General features: G+C 36.1%; 1 protein-coding gene across 2 annotated transcripts in view; it reads left to right on the top strand.

Moving 5' to 3' along the window:
- DNAJB14 (DnaJ heat shock protein family (Hsp40) member B14) overlaps positions 1-17254 on the top strand; it is a 44796-nt gene that overhangs the window by 11959 nt on the left and 15583 nt on the right. For both annotated transcript variants that reach the window (XM_036340659.1, XM_036340667.1), the window contains 2 exons: positions 5025-5193; positions 14118-14263. In XM_036340659.1, coding sequence (XP_036196552.1) covers positions 5025-5193; positions 14118-14263 — 315 coding nt within the window. The remainder of the gene's footprint in view (positions 1-5024; positions 5194-14117; positions 14264-17254) is intronic.

Genomic DNA, 17254 nt, shown 5'->3' with positions numbered 1-17254 from the left:
TATCTAAGTATGTTATTTTATACAAGTACTGTAGATGAGCAAAATCTGATGGCAATCTTATTATTCTTTCCTTTACAAGTCAGTTGATATTTTTGCCTAGAAGTTCAGTAATTTTATTAGAATATAGCTTGGTGTTCATTAATCTGGGTCAGTATTCTTAGGTATGTGATTTGCCCTTTCATTATATGGCTTCAGATGTTTCTGTTTTTATATCAGAAACATTTTCTCCAATTATGGTTATATAAGTTTTGTTTTTCTTCATCAGGCATTCTATTGTATGTATGTTGAGTCTTCTTTAACTGTCTTCATTATTTGTCATTTTCTTTTAAATTTTTGTCTTTTATATTTAAAAATTTTTACTTTTTAGTTACATAATATCTGTCATGTTTATAACTCCCTGTTTCTTCTAATTTATTCTTTTTTAATTGATTTTTATTTCTTATAGAAAGGTCCTTTTGGAGGTTGTCCTAATTCTAATTTATGTTATCATTTTGTATTATGTCTAAGTTCTTAAAGTTTTCAGCTTGATTTGAAGTAGTAGGTTATAGTGTTTACCTGTTTTGTCAGCAAGTCTTTGTGGTATGCTTTCATTGTCTTTAGATATTTATTTATTCTTATTCTCTTTTTTCTTATAATAACTTTGTTTCAGACTTTATTTCTTTCATTTTCTTTTACACATTTTTATGTGTAGTTAGCCATTCTAAATACACAGAAACCCTTCGTTTTTTGTGTAATGGTTGAAAATATTTCACCTTATTATGTAAGATCTCCTCACTCTTTTCTCCTTCCCCACTTTATGTGGAGTTTCTCTTTTCTTTTTTCCTATTACCCCTGTCCTCTTCAGTCTGGGGCCTGTTCCCTGTAGTTTCTCCTCAGTGTGGCTTTGTTCTGGAAGAGAGCTTTGAGTGTTTAGTTTTGAGAGTTTGTAGTGATTGGAGTGTTCTATGCCCTAAAGCAGCGGTTCTCAACCTGTGGGTCGCTAACCTGTGGGTCACAACCCCTTTGGGGGTCGTACAACCCTTTCACAGGGGTCACCTAAGACCATGGGAAAACACATATATAATTACATATTGTTTTTGTGATTAATCACTATGCTTTAATTATGTTCAATTTGTAACCATGAAAATACATCCTGCATATCAGATATTTACATTACGATTCATAACAGTAGCAAAATTACAGTTATGAAGTAGCAACGAAAATAATTTTATGGTTGGGGGTCACCACAACATGAGGAACTGTATTAAAGGGTCGCGGCATTAGGAAGGTTGAGAACCACTGCAAGAGTTTATTATGAACCCGTTCACTCACATTCTATTGTAGTGAGCAGAACCCATTCCTTTTTATATACTTTTCTTAATTTTGCCTGTGGTGCTGTATATAGAGTCCCCGTTGGTAATTTTGAAGTTCTTTTGTTCTGTCGAAGGGCAAATGCCCTATTACTATCGTCTTCTTTGTACTACCCACATAGATCTATTGGTGGGTTGTGCCCACTTTCTTGTATTTTGGAATATTGTGCATGAGGTTTTGATTTTTCTATTTAATTGCTCAGTTTTTATGAGGGAATTTGCAGAGATTTAAATTTTAAGTTGCTGTCACAGTCTACTTCTAGAATTCTCATAAAATTTTTCATATTTAAAAGTTGTGAACCACTACCTCATGGACCATGCAGTCTTCTGACCTCAAGGGTAACATTGTGTTTGCATTAAGTAAGAAACTGCAGTTAAAAACTGACTATATACTACAGCATGTCCCCCCCAAAATGTATACACACTTTAATAGCTGATAGCTGTAGATTCTATTACATATTGAAAATGAAATATATATATTTTATATATGTGTATATATATGTTTATATGTATATTTTTATATATATGTAAAAGCCTAAGCGACCATATGACCAAACAACTGGTCGACCGGTCACTATGACATGCACTGACCACCAGAGGGCAGATGCTCAACGCAGGAGCTGCCTCCTGGTGGTCAGTGCACTCCCACAGCCAACCTCCCGTGGCCAGCCAACCTCCTGTAGTCCCTCCAGCAGGCCGGCCCCAATCGACCTCAATCGGGAATGGGCAAGACAACCCTGATCACCAGCGAGGCCGAGGGACCCCACCTGTGATTGAATTTGTGCACCAGTCCTCTTAATATTTTAATAAACTGCCTTTATAGTGTGTACACATTTTGGGGGGACACCCTGTATAATATAGATAGATAGATAGATAGATAGATAGATAGATAGATAGATAGATATAGATTGTTTACCCGTATCTTCAGAAAAAAATCACTCTGTCATGGCAAACAATCTGCTTCTCTATTTATAATGGCCTGGCCCTCTAGCAACTTCAGCGTGAAATTATAGCTAATTTGCCTATAAACGTCAGGTGGTCATAATAATCTGGCCACTCAGTGTATATTATATTATACTTAATTTGTTAATAATAGATTGTCTAATTAGGAGCCTTTCTGTACCATCTACTACTAGATTGTTACAAAAACTCAATTTCTTATATCTTTGGTGACCTCTTAAATGCATTAGCTAGGGAAAAATATGGTAGAAAGAAATTCTCATACAATGTATATGTATATGTGTGTGTGTGTGTGCGTGTGTGTGTGGGCAAAAGTAGGTTAATAGTTGTAATACAAATAAATAATACAACAATTAATAAATAGCAATATAAAAATAAAATTTTGCATACTAGCAACTGTAAGCCTATGTTTGCCCACCCTGTTTTATATATATATATATATATTTGCAAATTTACCAATGACACTGCTAGGATTTTATATATATACTAGAGGCCCAGTGCACGAAAATTTGTGCACTGGCGGTGGGATCCCTCAGCCTGGCCTGTGCCCTCTCGCAGTCCGGGAGCCCTCGAGGGATGTCCGATTGATGGCTTAGGCCGCAGGGAGCAGGCCTAAGCCAGCAGTCTGATATCCTTAGTGCTGCTGCAAAGGCAGGTAAGGCCCCTGCCACTGCCACTGCACTTGCCAGCCAGGAGTCCAGCTTCTGACTGAGCAGCACTCCCCCTATGGGAGCACACTGACCACCAGAGGGCAGCTCCTGCATTTAGTGTCTGCCCCATGGTGGTCAGTGCGTGTCATAGTGACCGGTTGTTCTGCTGTTCGGTCAATTTGCATATTAGTCTTTTATTATATAAGAAAAGCTTTATTGAGATATAATTCACATACTATACAATTACTTTTTTTAAAACATACCATTTAGTGGGTTTTATTATATTCACAGAGTTATACAACCATTACATCACTTTTAGAACATTTTATTTGCCTCAAAAGGAAACCCCTTGCACATTAGCAGTCACTCCTTATTTCTTCCTAATTCCACTATTCCCTTCCCACTAGCTCTTGGCAATGACTAATCTACTTTCTGTCTCTGTAAATTTCCCTGTTCTATATATTTCATATATATGGAATTAAACAATATGGTGACTTTTTCACTTAGCATGTTTTCAAGGTTTATCTATGTTGTAGTGTATATCAGTAGTTCATATATTTTCATTGTTAAATAATATTCCATTGGGCATATTGCATTTTATTTATCTACTCATCAGTTGATGGACATTTGGATTGTTTCCATTTTTTTTTCTGTTATCAAAAATGCTGTTATGAACATTTGTGAGCCAGTTTTTGTGTAAATGTATGTTTTAATTTCTCTTGGGTATATACCCAGGGATAGGATTGTTGGGTCAAATGGTAACTATGTATTTAATCTTTTAAAGAACAACCAAATGATTTTTCAAACTTGCCACATATTTTACATTCTCGCCAACAGTATATTAGGATTCCAGGTTTTCCACATCCTTGCCAACACTTGTTATTGTCCATATTTTTTATTATAGTCATCCTAGTACAGTGGTTCTCAACCTTCCTAATGCCGCGACCCTTTAATACAGTTCCTCATGTTGTAGTGACCCCCAACCATAAAATTATTTCGTTGCTACTTTATAACTGTAATTTTGCTACTGTTATGAATCATAATGTAAATATCTGATATGCAGGATGTATTTTCATTGTTACAAATTGAACATAATTAAAGCATAGTGATTAATCACAAAAACAATATGTAATTATATATATGTTTTCCGATGGTCTTAGGTGACCCCTGTGAAAGGGTCGTTCGACCCCCAAAGGGGTTGCGACCCACAGTTTGAGAACCGCTGTCCTAGTAGGTATGAAGTGGCATGGGTTTTTTTAATGTATAGTTTTAACTTATGGAAAGTTTCACACATTCATAGGAGAGGGAATAATATTATCAGTCCCTATCACCCTCCCATCTTAACGATTATGAATATGTATATGGTCAATCTTATTTTATATATTCTCTCTACCTTCTCTTTTATGACCCACCGGTATTTAAATCAAATTCTAAACATACTATTATTATTTTATAGACTTAGTGTTTATATTTACTCATACATTTATCAAAGTATTTGCTCACCATTCCCTTCTACAGTCTGTCTAGAAGCATTTTTCTTCTGCCTAATATATTATAGTACCCTTTAGAAATCTTAGAAGTAAAATTTTTGGTCTTCTTTGTTTAAAAATGTTTCTAATCTGCATTTTTAGAAAATTAGTGCAGAACTTGAGTTGAAAGTTACTCTTTCTGAGCATTTTGAAGATATTATTTCAGTGTCTTTTAGCTGCCATTGTTGCTGTTGAAGAAGAAATAGGAAGTCTAATTTCTGTTTCTTTGTAGATAATCTTATCAACTACTTTTTCTTTGGTATTCTGTAGTTTTATCATGATATGACAAATAAAAGTGTCATAAGTAACTGAATGATAGTAATTTTGAGGTATTAGTTTTAAATTTCTTGTTATTCTACTTTTAAATTATGATTAGTGTTCTGTAAACAGTTAAATACTTAAGGGAACACTTGCTCTTTAAAAAGATGCTATGGAGAATTTTTATGGAGTACATGATTCTTAATTTGTCAACTTTATAACTTCTCGAGATCATATATATGTAAACAGACATAGTGTTTTTTTGTATCTTTCTACAGCCCTATTGGAAATAATTATGAAAAATGGAAGCACAGCTGGAAATAGCCCTCATTGCCGAAAACCATCAGGTAGTGCTGATCAAAGCAAGCCTAATTGCACAAAGGACAGCACGTCTGGTAGTGGTGATGGAAAAGGCTACACCAGAGAACAAATAGATGGAGTTCTCAGGTAGGAATAAATATGACTTATATTTCAACTACAGTTGCTGCTAATGTAATTTTTAAATGGTATAACAGCTAAAAAAGTGTTTGAGTTGTAATTCAGTAGAACAGACATCAAGAAATCGAACTCTGGGTATGTTACATTTTATATATATTTTTTAAATATATTTTTATTGATTTCAGAGAGGAAGGGAGAGGGAGAGAAGGATAGAAACATCAATGATGAGAGAGAATCATTGATTGGTTGCATCCTGCATGCCCCCTACTAGGGATTGAGCCTGAGCAATGCCCTTAACCAGAATTGAACCCGGGACCCTTCAGTCCGCAGGCCAATGCTCTATCCACTGAGCCAAACCAACTAGGGCTGTTTTATATTCTTAATAAAAACAGTGTGTAGCCCTAGCCAATTTGGTTCAGTGGCTAGAGCGTCGGCCTGTGGACTGAAGGGTCCTAGGTTCGATTCTGGTCAAGGGCATGTACATCGGTTGCAGGCTCCTCCCCAGCCCAGGCCCTGCCTGGTCCGGGCTCGTGCAGGAGGCAAGTAAGCAATGTGTTTCTCTTAAATCGATATTTCTCTCGGTCTTTCTCTCTTTCACTCTCTCTAAAAATCAATGGCAAAATATCCTTGGGTGAGGATTAAAAATATATAAATAAATAAAATCAGTCTGTAAACTACCATCTTTGTATTCTTTATAAAGTCAGATTATACAATACCAATTCTATGGAAGGCTCCATCTATTTTTTTTAGTACTTCTAGATCATTATTTTTGAGCAAAATTATTTCAATTTTTTTACATAGTACAGTATTTAGATAAAATACTGAAAGAGGACAGAAGAATTGTTCTGTCACATATATACCTGAAAGCAGAATTTTATATGTGAGAAGAATCGAGGGCAATAGTAACAGCATTTTCAATTTACCTACTTATGTTAATGAAGTATAGTTTTTTTCCCTATTTATATTCTTTACTAAGGTTACCTTTATATATGTACTAGAGGCCCAGTGCATGAATTCATGCATGGGTGTGGTCCTGGTGATCGGGGACTGGCTGGCCCGGGGGAGGAACCTTAGGAGGTTGGCCAGCTGCGGGAGGTTGGCTGTGGGAGCACACTGATTGAGCGTCTGCCCCTGATGGTCAGTGCATGTCAATGCCACCCGTCGTTTGATCGCTTAGGCATATATACACACACACATATATATATATTTATAGATAGATATAGATATGCAAACACCATAATGTTCTTTTAATTTTTGTGAATTTATTGGGATGACATCCCGCCCCTTCCTGCCAGCCAGCCGGCCCTGATTGGCCCCGATCTGCCCTGATTACTGGCCAGGCTGAGGGACCCACCCATGCATCAATTTGTGCACCAGGCCTCTAGTTGGTTAATAAAATTATATAGGTTTCAGTATACAATTCTATAATGCATTGTCTGTAGATTGTATTATGTGTTCATAAAAGCCTTCTTTGATCACCATTTATCCTCCTTTTTACCCTCTTCTACTTCCCCCCACCCACCTTCCCCTCTGGTAACCACCATATTGTTGTCTGTGTGTGTAAGTTGTTGTTTTTTATTATTACTAGAGGCCTGGTGCACGAATTCGTGCACAGGTGGGGGGTCCCTCATGGTGGCCTGCAGGAATCGGGCCCCACCTCGCACCCCCAGCCTCACAGCCCCGCCTTGGCCTGGCACCGCCCCCTCACCTGCTCCACCATCCTGCCTGCAGGGCGACTGATTAGGGCTGGGCACCCCACCTGGCTCCCTCAGCGCCTGGGAGCCTGGTGGCAGCCCTGCTCCGCTGCCACCGACGCTGGTTGCCGTCTGTGGAGCGATCGGGCCTCTGCTCGCACCCGCCTCAGCCTGGCACCACCTGCTCACCTGCTCCACCATCCTGCCGCAGTCCCGCTCTCGTCGGGGCCCATTGGGGCCGGCAGTGCTTCCACTGCCACCTGCTGCTAACGCCGCATTGCTGACACCTGCCATGTTCCATGTCACCCCCTGGTGGTCAGTGCACGTCACAGTGAGCGGTCGAACTCCCAGTCATACAGTTTGCATTAGGCTTTTATTATATAGGATTATTATTACTTAATCCTTTCACCTTTCTCACCCAGTCCCCCAACACCCTAATTTTATTTTTTTAACTGACTGTTCTCTCTCAGTGTTTTAGTTTCACCTCATGATACACTTCCACTAAAAGCAGAAGAATTAGGTAGAGTTGAAAAATTACGAACTGGGTTTTAGAGATTTTACTAATTTTATAATTAAGAAAATATTTTATGGAAATCAGATGAAGCTCTGAGTATGACACACTAGAGAAAATACTGTTTTGCTTCCTACTACAGCTTTAGGAAGCTATATTGATGTGTATTGTTGCTCTCTAGAGAAACTAAAGTATAAGGATAAAGGACTCTGAACAGTGATTAATCAGATAATTCACACAGAAAGTGAATTATAAATACAGTGAATTGGCTAAAGTGAAGAGGAGGTAAAACTAGTTAGTTTTTCTCTTTTTGCTTTTTCTTATTTCTTTTATTCTTATTTTCTCCATTCTTTTTAGTTTATTTTTTTACTCACCATAATTTGAAATTAAAATAATTTTAAATAAAATAGCAATAACTTATATATTTTGCTTTTTTCCCTATATATTTAGACGCTAAAACTTGATTTAAAAGAATTCCTAATCATGGTTAAGCCATGGTAAAGGGTATTTGATTAGCATGAATGGTAATGAAGCAATTTAAGAATATGAATAATGTTGCCCAGCTGGGGTGGCTTAGCAGTTGAGCATCGACCCAGGAACCAAGATATCACTGGTTAGATTCCCGATCAGGGTACATGCCCAGCTTGTGGGCTCAATCTCCAGTAGGGGTGCGTACAGGAGGCAGTTGATAAATGATGTTTCTCTCTCATCGATGTTTCTATCTCTCTATCTTTCTCCCTTCCTCTCCCTCTAAAAATCAATAAAAACATATTAAAAAGAAAAGGAATATAAGTAATGTTGTTAACCACACTTTTATAACTATAGTATTTTGTCAGAGATGACTAAGATAGTGAGACTTGCTTTTAAATTTCTTTAAGAAAAAGCTTTAATTAACCAATGTGTTGAAATGCACTCCAAGAATCCATATCTATTTGAAAATATATATCTATATTTTCTTGTAGAAATTGCTCTTTTAGGGGAGAACATGTCCTCAATGAAAGACCTAAATAAAATTAATTGTATATATGTCATTTTTATTTAGAATCATCTCATGATTTTTTTAAGAAAGACTATAGAATTACCTTTATATTTGAACATGTAATTTAAAAATACAGTTGAAAATTTTGGAGAACAGGAATATTCTAAATCTGGTGTTATTTTAAAAAAATCTTTGTTTAAAATTTTTTCTACTCTAACCTTAAAGAGAGGAGTACATCATAGTGAGCAGTCAAACTCCTGGTAGAAATGAGGCATGGTAGAAATGAGGAAGGGAGAGCAGGGCTTTTTTGTTGCTATCTCCTTGTTTTAATATTTAGGGGGGGGGGGGCATCTTAAAAATTGAAGGTAGAAATATGATGGTGAGTTCAGATACATTTGTATATGGTCCGAGTTGTCCAGATGGGAACATAAAATGTTGAGTTTATGTCAGTTGGCTTCTATACTCTCTTAAATTGGAGATCAGGTTATCTTTTGAGAGTTATGAAAAAAGAGATGAGATTGAAAGCTTGAGGAGGATGGTAAACGTATGAAATATTTGCAGAGCAGAAAAACAGAGGAAATGGAAAGATTGTTGGTTAGCATTTGGGACCCAGCTATGTTTGAGACCATGAATTCTTACGTGGAAGAAGTATTAGCTTAGTAGTATACCTACATTAGAAATTCTTTCTCTGGTCAATAGTTTTATTATACCTTTTTTATTAGTAAATTTAGTTATTTTTCCCCTATAGGGACTAAATATGATTGAAACATTCTTTAATAGAATCCCTAACTTATTCAAAATACTTCAGTTAATAACTTTATAAGAGTTGATTAGCTCAATCAATGGAACACTTATCCTATATAATAAAGAGGTAATATGCAAATTAACCCTCACACCCTCACAAGATGGCTGCCTATGACCAGGCCGGCAGGGGGGTTAGTGAGGGACAACCAAACGACTGAACAAGCAGGCTGTGTGGGGCGACCAGGCCGGCAGGGGGGCTGTGAGGGGTGGCCAGGCCAGCAGGGGGGGCAGTTAGAGGTGACCAGGCTGGTGGTTGGGTGCAGTTGGGGGCTACCAGGCCAGCAGGGGCGGCAGTTGGGGGCAATTAGGCTGGCAGGGGGGGCAGTGAGGGGCAACTAGGCTGGTGGGGAGGGAAGTTGGGGGTGACCAGGCCGGCACGGGGGACAGTAATGGGTGACCAGGCTGGCAGGGGGAGCAGTTAGGGGTGATCAGGCCGGCACGCAGAGGCAGTGAGGGGTGATCAGGCTGGTGGGGGTCAGTTAGGGGTGACCAGGCAGGCAGGCAGGTGAGCGATTAGGAGCCAGAGGTCCAGGATTGTGAGAGGGATGTCTGACTGCCAGTTTAGGCCTGATTCTGGCCTAAACCGGCAGTCAGACATCCCCCAAGGGGTCCCCAATTGAAGAGGGTGCAGAGTGAGCTGAGGGGACCCCCTTCCCCCCCCCCCCCCCCCGGGCCTCTAGTTATTTATATCATCTTCCAAAGTGTTGCTTTAGTGAGGTAACAGATCACCAGCAAACACTTACATGCTGTATGTTTTTGTTTTTGTTTTACCTATACACAGGGGATTTTTCAGAAGAAAGCCATGTTATCTTGTTGTTAGCACGATTATGCAATCAAGTTGCTCAGTGACAATTTGGCTCAATGGGAGAAGCCATGCAATAATGCTGCATTCATTACATAAGTAAGACTAGCTTACAGTAAGATGGAAGAAAAAGGGTATAACTTTGTAAAAGTAACGTTCTGTGAAACTAAGCACATTGTTGTCCTTGAGTTGAAATATATTGAAAAATTGAGGAAAAGGTGTCATGGATCTAATATGAAAGATTTTTAAGATCTCATTTTTAAAAGCCCATCTATTATTTTAAAATTTTCAAGATCAGTGTGCAATCATTAACTGGACTTTCATTATAGTTATCAATTCAAAACACTTCTGTACAGCTATTAAGTAATTTGAATGATGGGCATTTTTATTTCATTAGGATTTGACTTTAATTGTAGTTCTTTAAATGAAAAGAAATTATTTTGTTAAACTTATAAAATAAATAATCCTTTGCCTCCAAGAATAAATGTTTCCTTAAACACTAATAAACATGGAATCTATTTAAATAACTAGTTATGTTATATAAAAAAGAACTGAAAGAAGACCCTCCTCCCCTACCCACTATTCTTTTATGCACATAAAGGAAAACATGAAGGCTGAACCAGATATACTTCTCCAGTGTTGAGCTCTCAGACAGATCTGTCTGTCTGTGTTGCACAATGTTTCCTTTGAGGGTAGTTATATTTGGAGTATTGAAATACGTAGCCTTCAGCTTTCCATTGGTGATTGTAGACTTCATACTTCTATGTTGGTTTCTCAAAGATTTCTCCTCTAATATATGATGAAAAATTTAGTACAGAGAAGATATGGCAGAGCTAGATACAGCTCAGAATTAGTGAAATAATTGATTTTCTTAACTTTTTTCTTCCTCATTGTGGTAATTCTTTAACCTTTATGACCCATCTCTAGAGGATTGTGAATTCCAACCTAATTTTTCTACACTATTCAGTAACTCTTTCCTAGGCTGCTTTTTTGTATTGTCTAGCCTTTTGTGCTCAGAAATTATCAACAAAACAAATTTAGAGGGTTAGTCTGGTACATAATTAAATATCTTATGTATTCTAACCAAATAGTAATAACTTTAGGATAGTTCAGTGTTTGGTTTACTACTCTTGTTTTCTGCATTCCTGTAGTATGACATATTTTTAGCCTATTCCTTGTTTCATAGTCGATTCTTCTTTATTCCAAATTGAGTTCTGATGCCAACTACATTTGCATTATAGCACATATCACCTTTAGCCTAAAAATTACTTGGATTCTCACCATTTCTGCTCTCAAATTGAATCAGTCATCCATCTGTCCATCTATTCATTCAACACACATGGTGAACAAGACACAGTGCCCGCCTTCAAGGGACCTAGTCTAAAAAAGAGTTGTCAGACAAGTACACAGGTAGCAGCAGTACAGGGAGGTAATTGCTGGCAGAGGGCTAAGTTCCAAGAGTTTTGAGAGGCTATAAGAGGGTCACCAACCTAGTCTTGAGGATTTTTTGAGAAGAGAAAGAGCCAAGCTGAGGTTTGAGGAAGTGTTGGAAACTAAGCAAGACGGGAGGCAGAGAACGCATGTTCTGGGCACCAGAAATGACATTTGAAAATATCTAAGAGGGAAGAAAGTGTGTTTAAACATTGATTGGAAAAGCAAATTGCAAGGAAGGAGATAGTTACTCTCGAGTCTGAGGAGGTTCCTTTTCTTCTTGATTCTGGATCTCAACAGGATTTTCAAGTTGTACAAACTGATATTTGAATCCTTACTGTGCCTTCCTAATCACTGTAGCAGGCCTCACCTTTCATTCCCCACCCCCCTTTGCACTTTATTTTTCTCTAAATATGTATTACCATGTGACGTACTCTGTTCATTGCTTGGTTCTGTCCCAATTGTAAATTGAATGTGAGCTGGGATTTTTTTGGATTGTTTTATTCCCCACTATAGCCTCTGAAACAGCATTTAGCAGAAAGTAGATGTTCAGTACATTTTTGTTGAAGAAATAAGTCCTGGTTTCTTCCCATCTATTACTTGATTATATGACTTTTGGCAATTTACTTAACCTCTCAAAGCCTTGATTTCCTCATTGGTTAATTAGGAATATCTGCCTAATGAGTAAATGAGATAATTTGTGTAAAATAATCAACATAATAAGATTCTACAATTCTCTATGTGAAAAGTTAGTGGACCAGATATAGTTTGTAATTTGAATCATTCATGTTTAGAAAGGTAATAGGAAGTATGCATTGTACGTTACATAACTGGTAAGCAGCTCGGACCCTAATGGGAACATTTCTGCAATAAAACATACAACTATTCACTTAAATGGGATATATGAAGACTGTGTAGCAGTTTCACATTTGTTAAGTCAAATTTTACCTTTCAGAGTTCAAGTCAGGTTTTTGCAACCAGATTATTTATAGAATAATTTAATGTTTTTCAGAGCTTAATGGATATTAGAACATGGATATTCTTAATGGATATTAGAGCATGGATATTGCTTTTAAAGCAATTTTACTACACTCTTTTTAGAAGCCTGTGCCTGACACACAGTAGTGTTCTATAAATGTTCCCTTCCCCTTTTTTCTATTGCATAGTTTCTAATATTCAGGAGAGTGAGTCTCTTCTATGGTAGGATCGTGCTCTGTTTTGTTCACTAATATATCTCAAGTGCCTGAACACTATCTGGGACATAGTTGGTATTCAATAAATATTACTGGACCAAATAAAGAAAATGTCATATTTATTAAATAAAATTGACTTGTGTTAATATTTGTTATCTAAAGTAGAAAAATCCAATTTTAATTATCATTATTTTAAAGAAGGACTGGGTATCAGATTTTAATTTATGTGTTATGGAAAAATTTCTATAATTTTATATAAGGTCTTCTCTCTTTTTTTCTCCCTATTTAATATACCAAATAATAAATGATTTCATTATAAAAGAAGAGCTTTAGGCTCATTTATCCCAGAAATATTTACTGAGAGCCTATCATGTACCAAGCGGTGTGATGATTAATATATTTAGTAGTTAAAAAAAAAGATCAATCCTGTCTCTTTTCTTTGAAAACTTTGAGTCAGTGTTTGAAACACTTTTGCTGCCAGTGAACAATTATGCCTCATATCTTTTTACCTGTTACTACCTCTGTCATCAAGCCACTTACACATGGAACACATCTAGAGTCATAAAGTCTGCTATAAAAATGTGTACGATGTACCTGGATTTTAGTGAATAAAAATGTTTAGGTTGTGAGAGAATGTTAGGATCCAAAAAAATTAATGTTCTCTGTTCCATTTAGAGTATTTCTTTTCCTAATATACTTTAAAGACTCCAGCTTTAAATCAATTACATCTTTAGGGTTATAAACTATGTAAGTACAGTAGGTCCTTGGATAATGATTCATTCAACATTGTTTCATTATAACATTGATGAAATGTTGTAGGAACTTAACTCTTGCTTATGTAAATTAGCATATGGTAAAATTTGTTTTGTTACACATCATTTTGCTAAGTCACACAACGACATCAAGTGAGGACTTACTGTAGGTACTCTTTAAGAATATGCTTATCACAGTGAAAATGGGAGTAACAAACATTTTTGCATCCCATGATCTTTCACCAATGAATTCTCTTTAACATGGCCGAGCTGAATTGACTTGCCTTGACATTTAAACCATAGTGTGCTGTGATTGTTTTTACATGCACTAAACTGTTGCTTTGGTATTTGGTTAGATATACATTACAGGACAACAAAACTCTTGAGTGTAACATATACTATTCTTTAGCTACAATGTACTTGTGAGGATTATTGAATTTCTTTATGCTTAAAAGTTGTTCTTATCCTCTGTGCTCTGTCCTTCATCCACATTCGTTATGGATTTTGCTTTACTTCTATGTAGTTGTGATAAATTGCACCAAGGACATTCTCATGGTCAACTCTTCTTAGACTGGGAAGAGGTTGGAGGAATGGTCTGGTCGAAAAACAGATCAAAGCATTAACCCTTAATAGGATAAGTTATCATTTGATATTGAGGAATCAGTCCACAGACAGTTCTTTATACTCTTCTAATAAATAAAACATTAGAGCTATTACATAAACTTCTTCCTTGAAATTTTCATTATAACACACTCTCTTGTTCACAGCATAAACAAATGTAAAAATTACTATGAAGTACTTGGAGTTACCAAAGATGCTGGTGATGAAGATTTGAAAAAAGCTTATAGAAAGCTTGCTTTGAAGTTTCATCCAGACAAAAACCATGCACCTGGAGCAACAGATGCTTTTAAAAGTAAAGTAAACCCTTTAAAGCAATTTTACCAAGCTCTTTTTAGAAGCCATTTAGTGTTTCAGAATATTAAATTCTGCCTTTAGACTAGTGCCGAGAAGCCAGCATAAGCAAGGGTCCTCAAAATCCTTTAAAACTTCACTAACTTGTTCTAAGAGCCAAACAAATGCAATTTGGTTTCATGAAAGCAACATGCTTTCTCATTTACTGTGCACGTCGTATAATGATTATGGATGCGCCTCTAGCATATTACCATCGGTTCTAAGGGAACTAAAAGGAAAATACAGATTTTGTGAGTTTTTTAGATATTAGAAACATTAAGGTATTAGAATTGGGAAATTACTTGGAATTGCTATCTGCCCAGTGGTTTTATATTTCTATTAACTCTGGCCAAGTTTTGTATTTTTTATATGTAGTTCTAATTAAAGTGACTTTTTTCTTTTTAATAATTAGTTTCACTTCTCTTGCCTACTCTTTATTTGTCTTAATTTATCAATACTATTTTTGTTTGTCAATTTAGTAAATAAATGTAAAATAACTGATTTTGTAATTTCATATTTTGTTACATAGAACTTACTCATAATAGATAACTTCTAATTCATAGGAAAATGCTTAAATTTATGATTGTTCTTATGAATTTGGCATTTATAGAGCCAAGTATAATGCTTACAGTGAAATAAATGCTGGGATCTTGGAATAACAGGAAGGAGATACTCATTTTTAAAATATTTCTAAAAGGTTGAGGACTCAATTTATCCTTTCTACAAAACAGTTTCCAAATGGTTTTATTTCTTAAAGGAAGTTGCCAAGCAAAATATGTTTGGGGATTGTTAATATAGTCCAATAAAAACAGCCACCAAAGTGGTACTAAGTGAAAGTAAAATAATCACCATGACTGAACCTTCTCTGTTTCCTTAAATTAATGGTGTCTTGGATAGTACAGGAAAAATTTCTTTACTCGAAAAAACACTAATTTAACTTTAGCATATATGGCCCCAAAAGTTAAGGCAAGATTTTCACGTTATAAATTAAAATCATTTAATTTTTTTGCTTTTAAAACATTTAAAAACATAGCGGCAGTGAGTTATTGGCATGTTTGTGATCTGCTAGGTCCGTGGTCGGCAAACTGCGGCTCGCGAGCCACATGCGGCTCTTTGGCCCCTTGAGTGTGGCTCTTCCTAAGCCTTAGGAGTACCCTAATTAAGTTAATAACAATGTACCTACCTATATAGTTTAAGTTTAAAAAATTTGGCTCTCAAAAGAAATTTCAGTCGTTGTACTGTTGATATTTGGCTCTGCTGACTAATGAGTTTGCCGACCACTGTCTAGGTCAATGATGGCGAACCTATGACACGTGTGTCAGAGGTGACACGCGAACTCATATTTTGGTTGACTTTTCTTTGTTAAATGGCATTTAAATATATAAAATAAATATCAAAAATATAAATCAATGTTTTACTATGGTTGCAAATATCAAAAAATTTCTATATGTGACACGGCACCAGGGTTAAGTTAGGGTTTTTCAAAATGCTGACACGCTGAGCTCAAAAGGTTCGCCATCACTGGTGATATCATTCTTCATGTTGAGAATGTTAAGCTGCTTTTTTCTCACATTTCTGCATTGAAGTCATGTTAGCATTATTGGTTTTGGAATAACAATAAGTAGATCTACCAATATTTTTACAGCCTGTGTTGCATTTTGAAGTGTTGAACAGCATTAAATGTCACCCCAGCTACACACCCAGAAGGGGTTTAACAAAGGTGATTGGTTGTACTTTGGTTTAATATATTTTAGATTTTAATGCTCTGCTTTACAAAACTAGAAAGTTAATATTTATCAAAATGCTAAGTTGATTTATCTCTAGAGGAAAGACATTATTCAGTATACAGGAGATTATCTATAAATCAGAATGCCAATTAATCCCAAAGAAGGTCAGAATAGGGAGTTTGTTGATGAGCCCATTTTTCATTGAGTGAAAACTGCATAGAAAACTCAGGTTGTCATCCATAGATGCTTGGTGAGTAAAGGCAGTTAATTAGAAAATATTTACATCTAGTGTCATCATACAGAAATGACAAGTTTCATTCATCCAGCACACAGGATCTTTTCATTACCTTTTGGGTCATCTTATTTTAACCAGTCTATATTAACTTCTGTTTTGGGGATACCAAGCTGTTTAATCTAAGCAAAACTATAGTTTTTTCTTTTGTATAAAAGGTAAGTATAGGTTGATTGCTCTGTAATTACCAAAACACTTTTTGCAGAACATGAAACCATTTGCTTTTAATTTCCTCTTAGAAAAAGAGGGGGTAATTGGTTTAGGGAATTAAATTAGGTAGAACAGATATTTTCATTTGTGTGTTTTGTAAAGCTTTAAAAATAAAAGGTTGCTATCAAGGAGGGTAGAGTAAATGGACTTTCAGTTCATGTGGCTGTTTGTTCTTTACAGTTAGGATTGTAAGTTTCTCAGAGCATGGAATAATATACTTACATTTTGAGAGTGACTTGCACAATATGTGTAAGCACACTTTAAAGCAATACTTAACTGAAATACATCCCTTCTCTCTGACATGGGTGTTTTCAAAACAGTAACATTGTCTTCAGAGACTCACAAATATTTTAGACACTATCTGAATAGTATCTGTGTTTTTCTATGTATACATGAATGTAATAAAAGGGATATGAATTAACTGTATATGTTTGCTTGGTAAATAAGAGTGGATCAGAGATATTGCCTGTGTTAGTTCAATATTTTTAATATCTAGAGTGTATCTCTAAACATAAAGAAGTCAATTCTACTCTTTGGCCTAGTTCTTATAGACAATCCGAGAATATGAAACACCCTCTTACTCAAAGAATTTGTCATTCATAAAGGGGAGTCAAGCCTCATACAGAACATTTGAAATAATAATAATACCTAACATTTGGCAAGCATTTTATAGTTTTTTATTTAATGCTTATTAAATACTAGTGCCCCAGTGCATGATTTCATG

Source organism: Myotis myotis, unplaced genomic scaffold (genome assembly GCF_014108235.1).
Source record: "Myotis myotis isolate mMyoMyo1 unplaced genomic scaffold, mMyoMyo1.p scaffold_m19_p_1, whole genome shotgun sequence".
In the NCBI taxonomy this organism is placed as follows: Eukaryota; Metazoa; Chordata; class Mammalia; order Chiroptera; family Vespertilionidae; genus Myotis; species Myotis myotis.
Note: the sequence above shows the minus strand (reverse complement) of the source record. Positions and strands in the feature narration are given on the sequence as shown.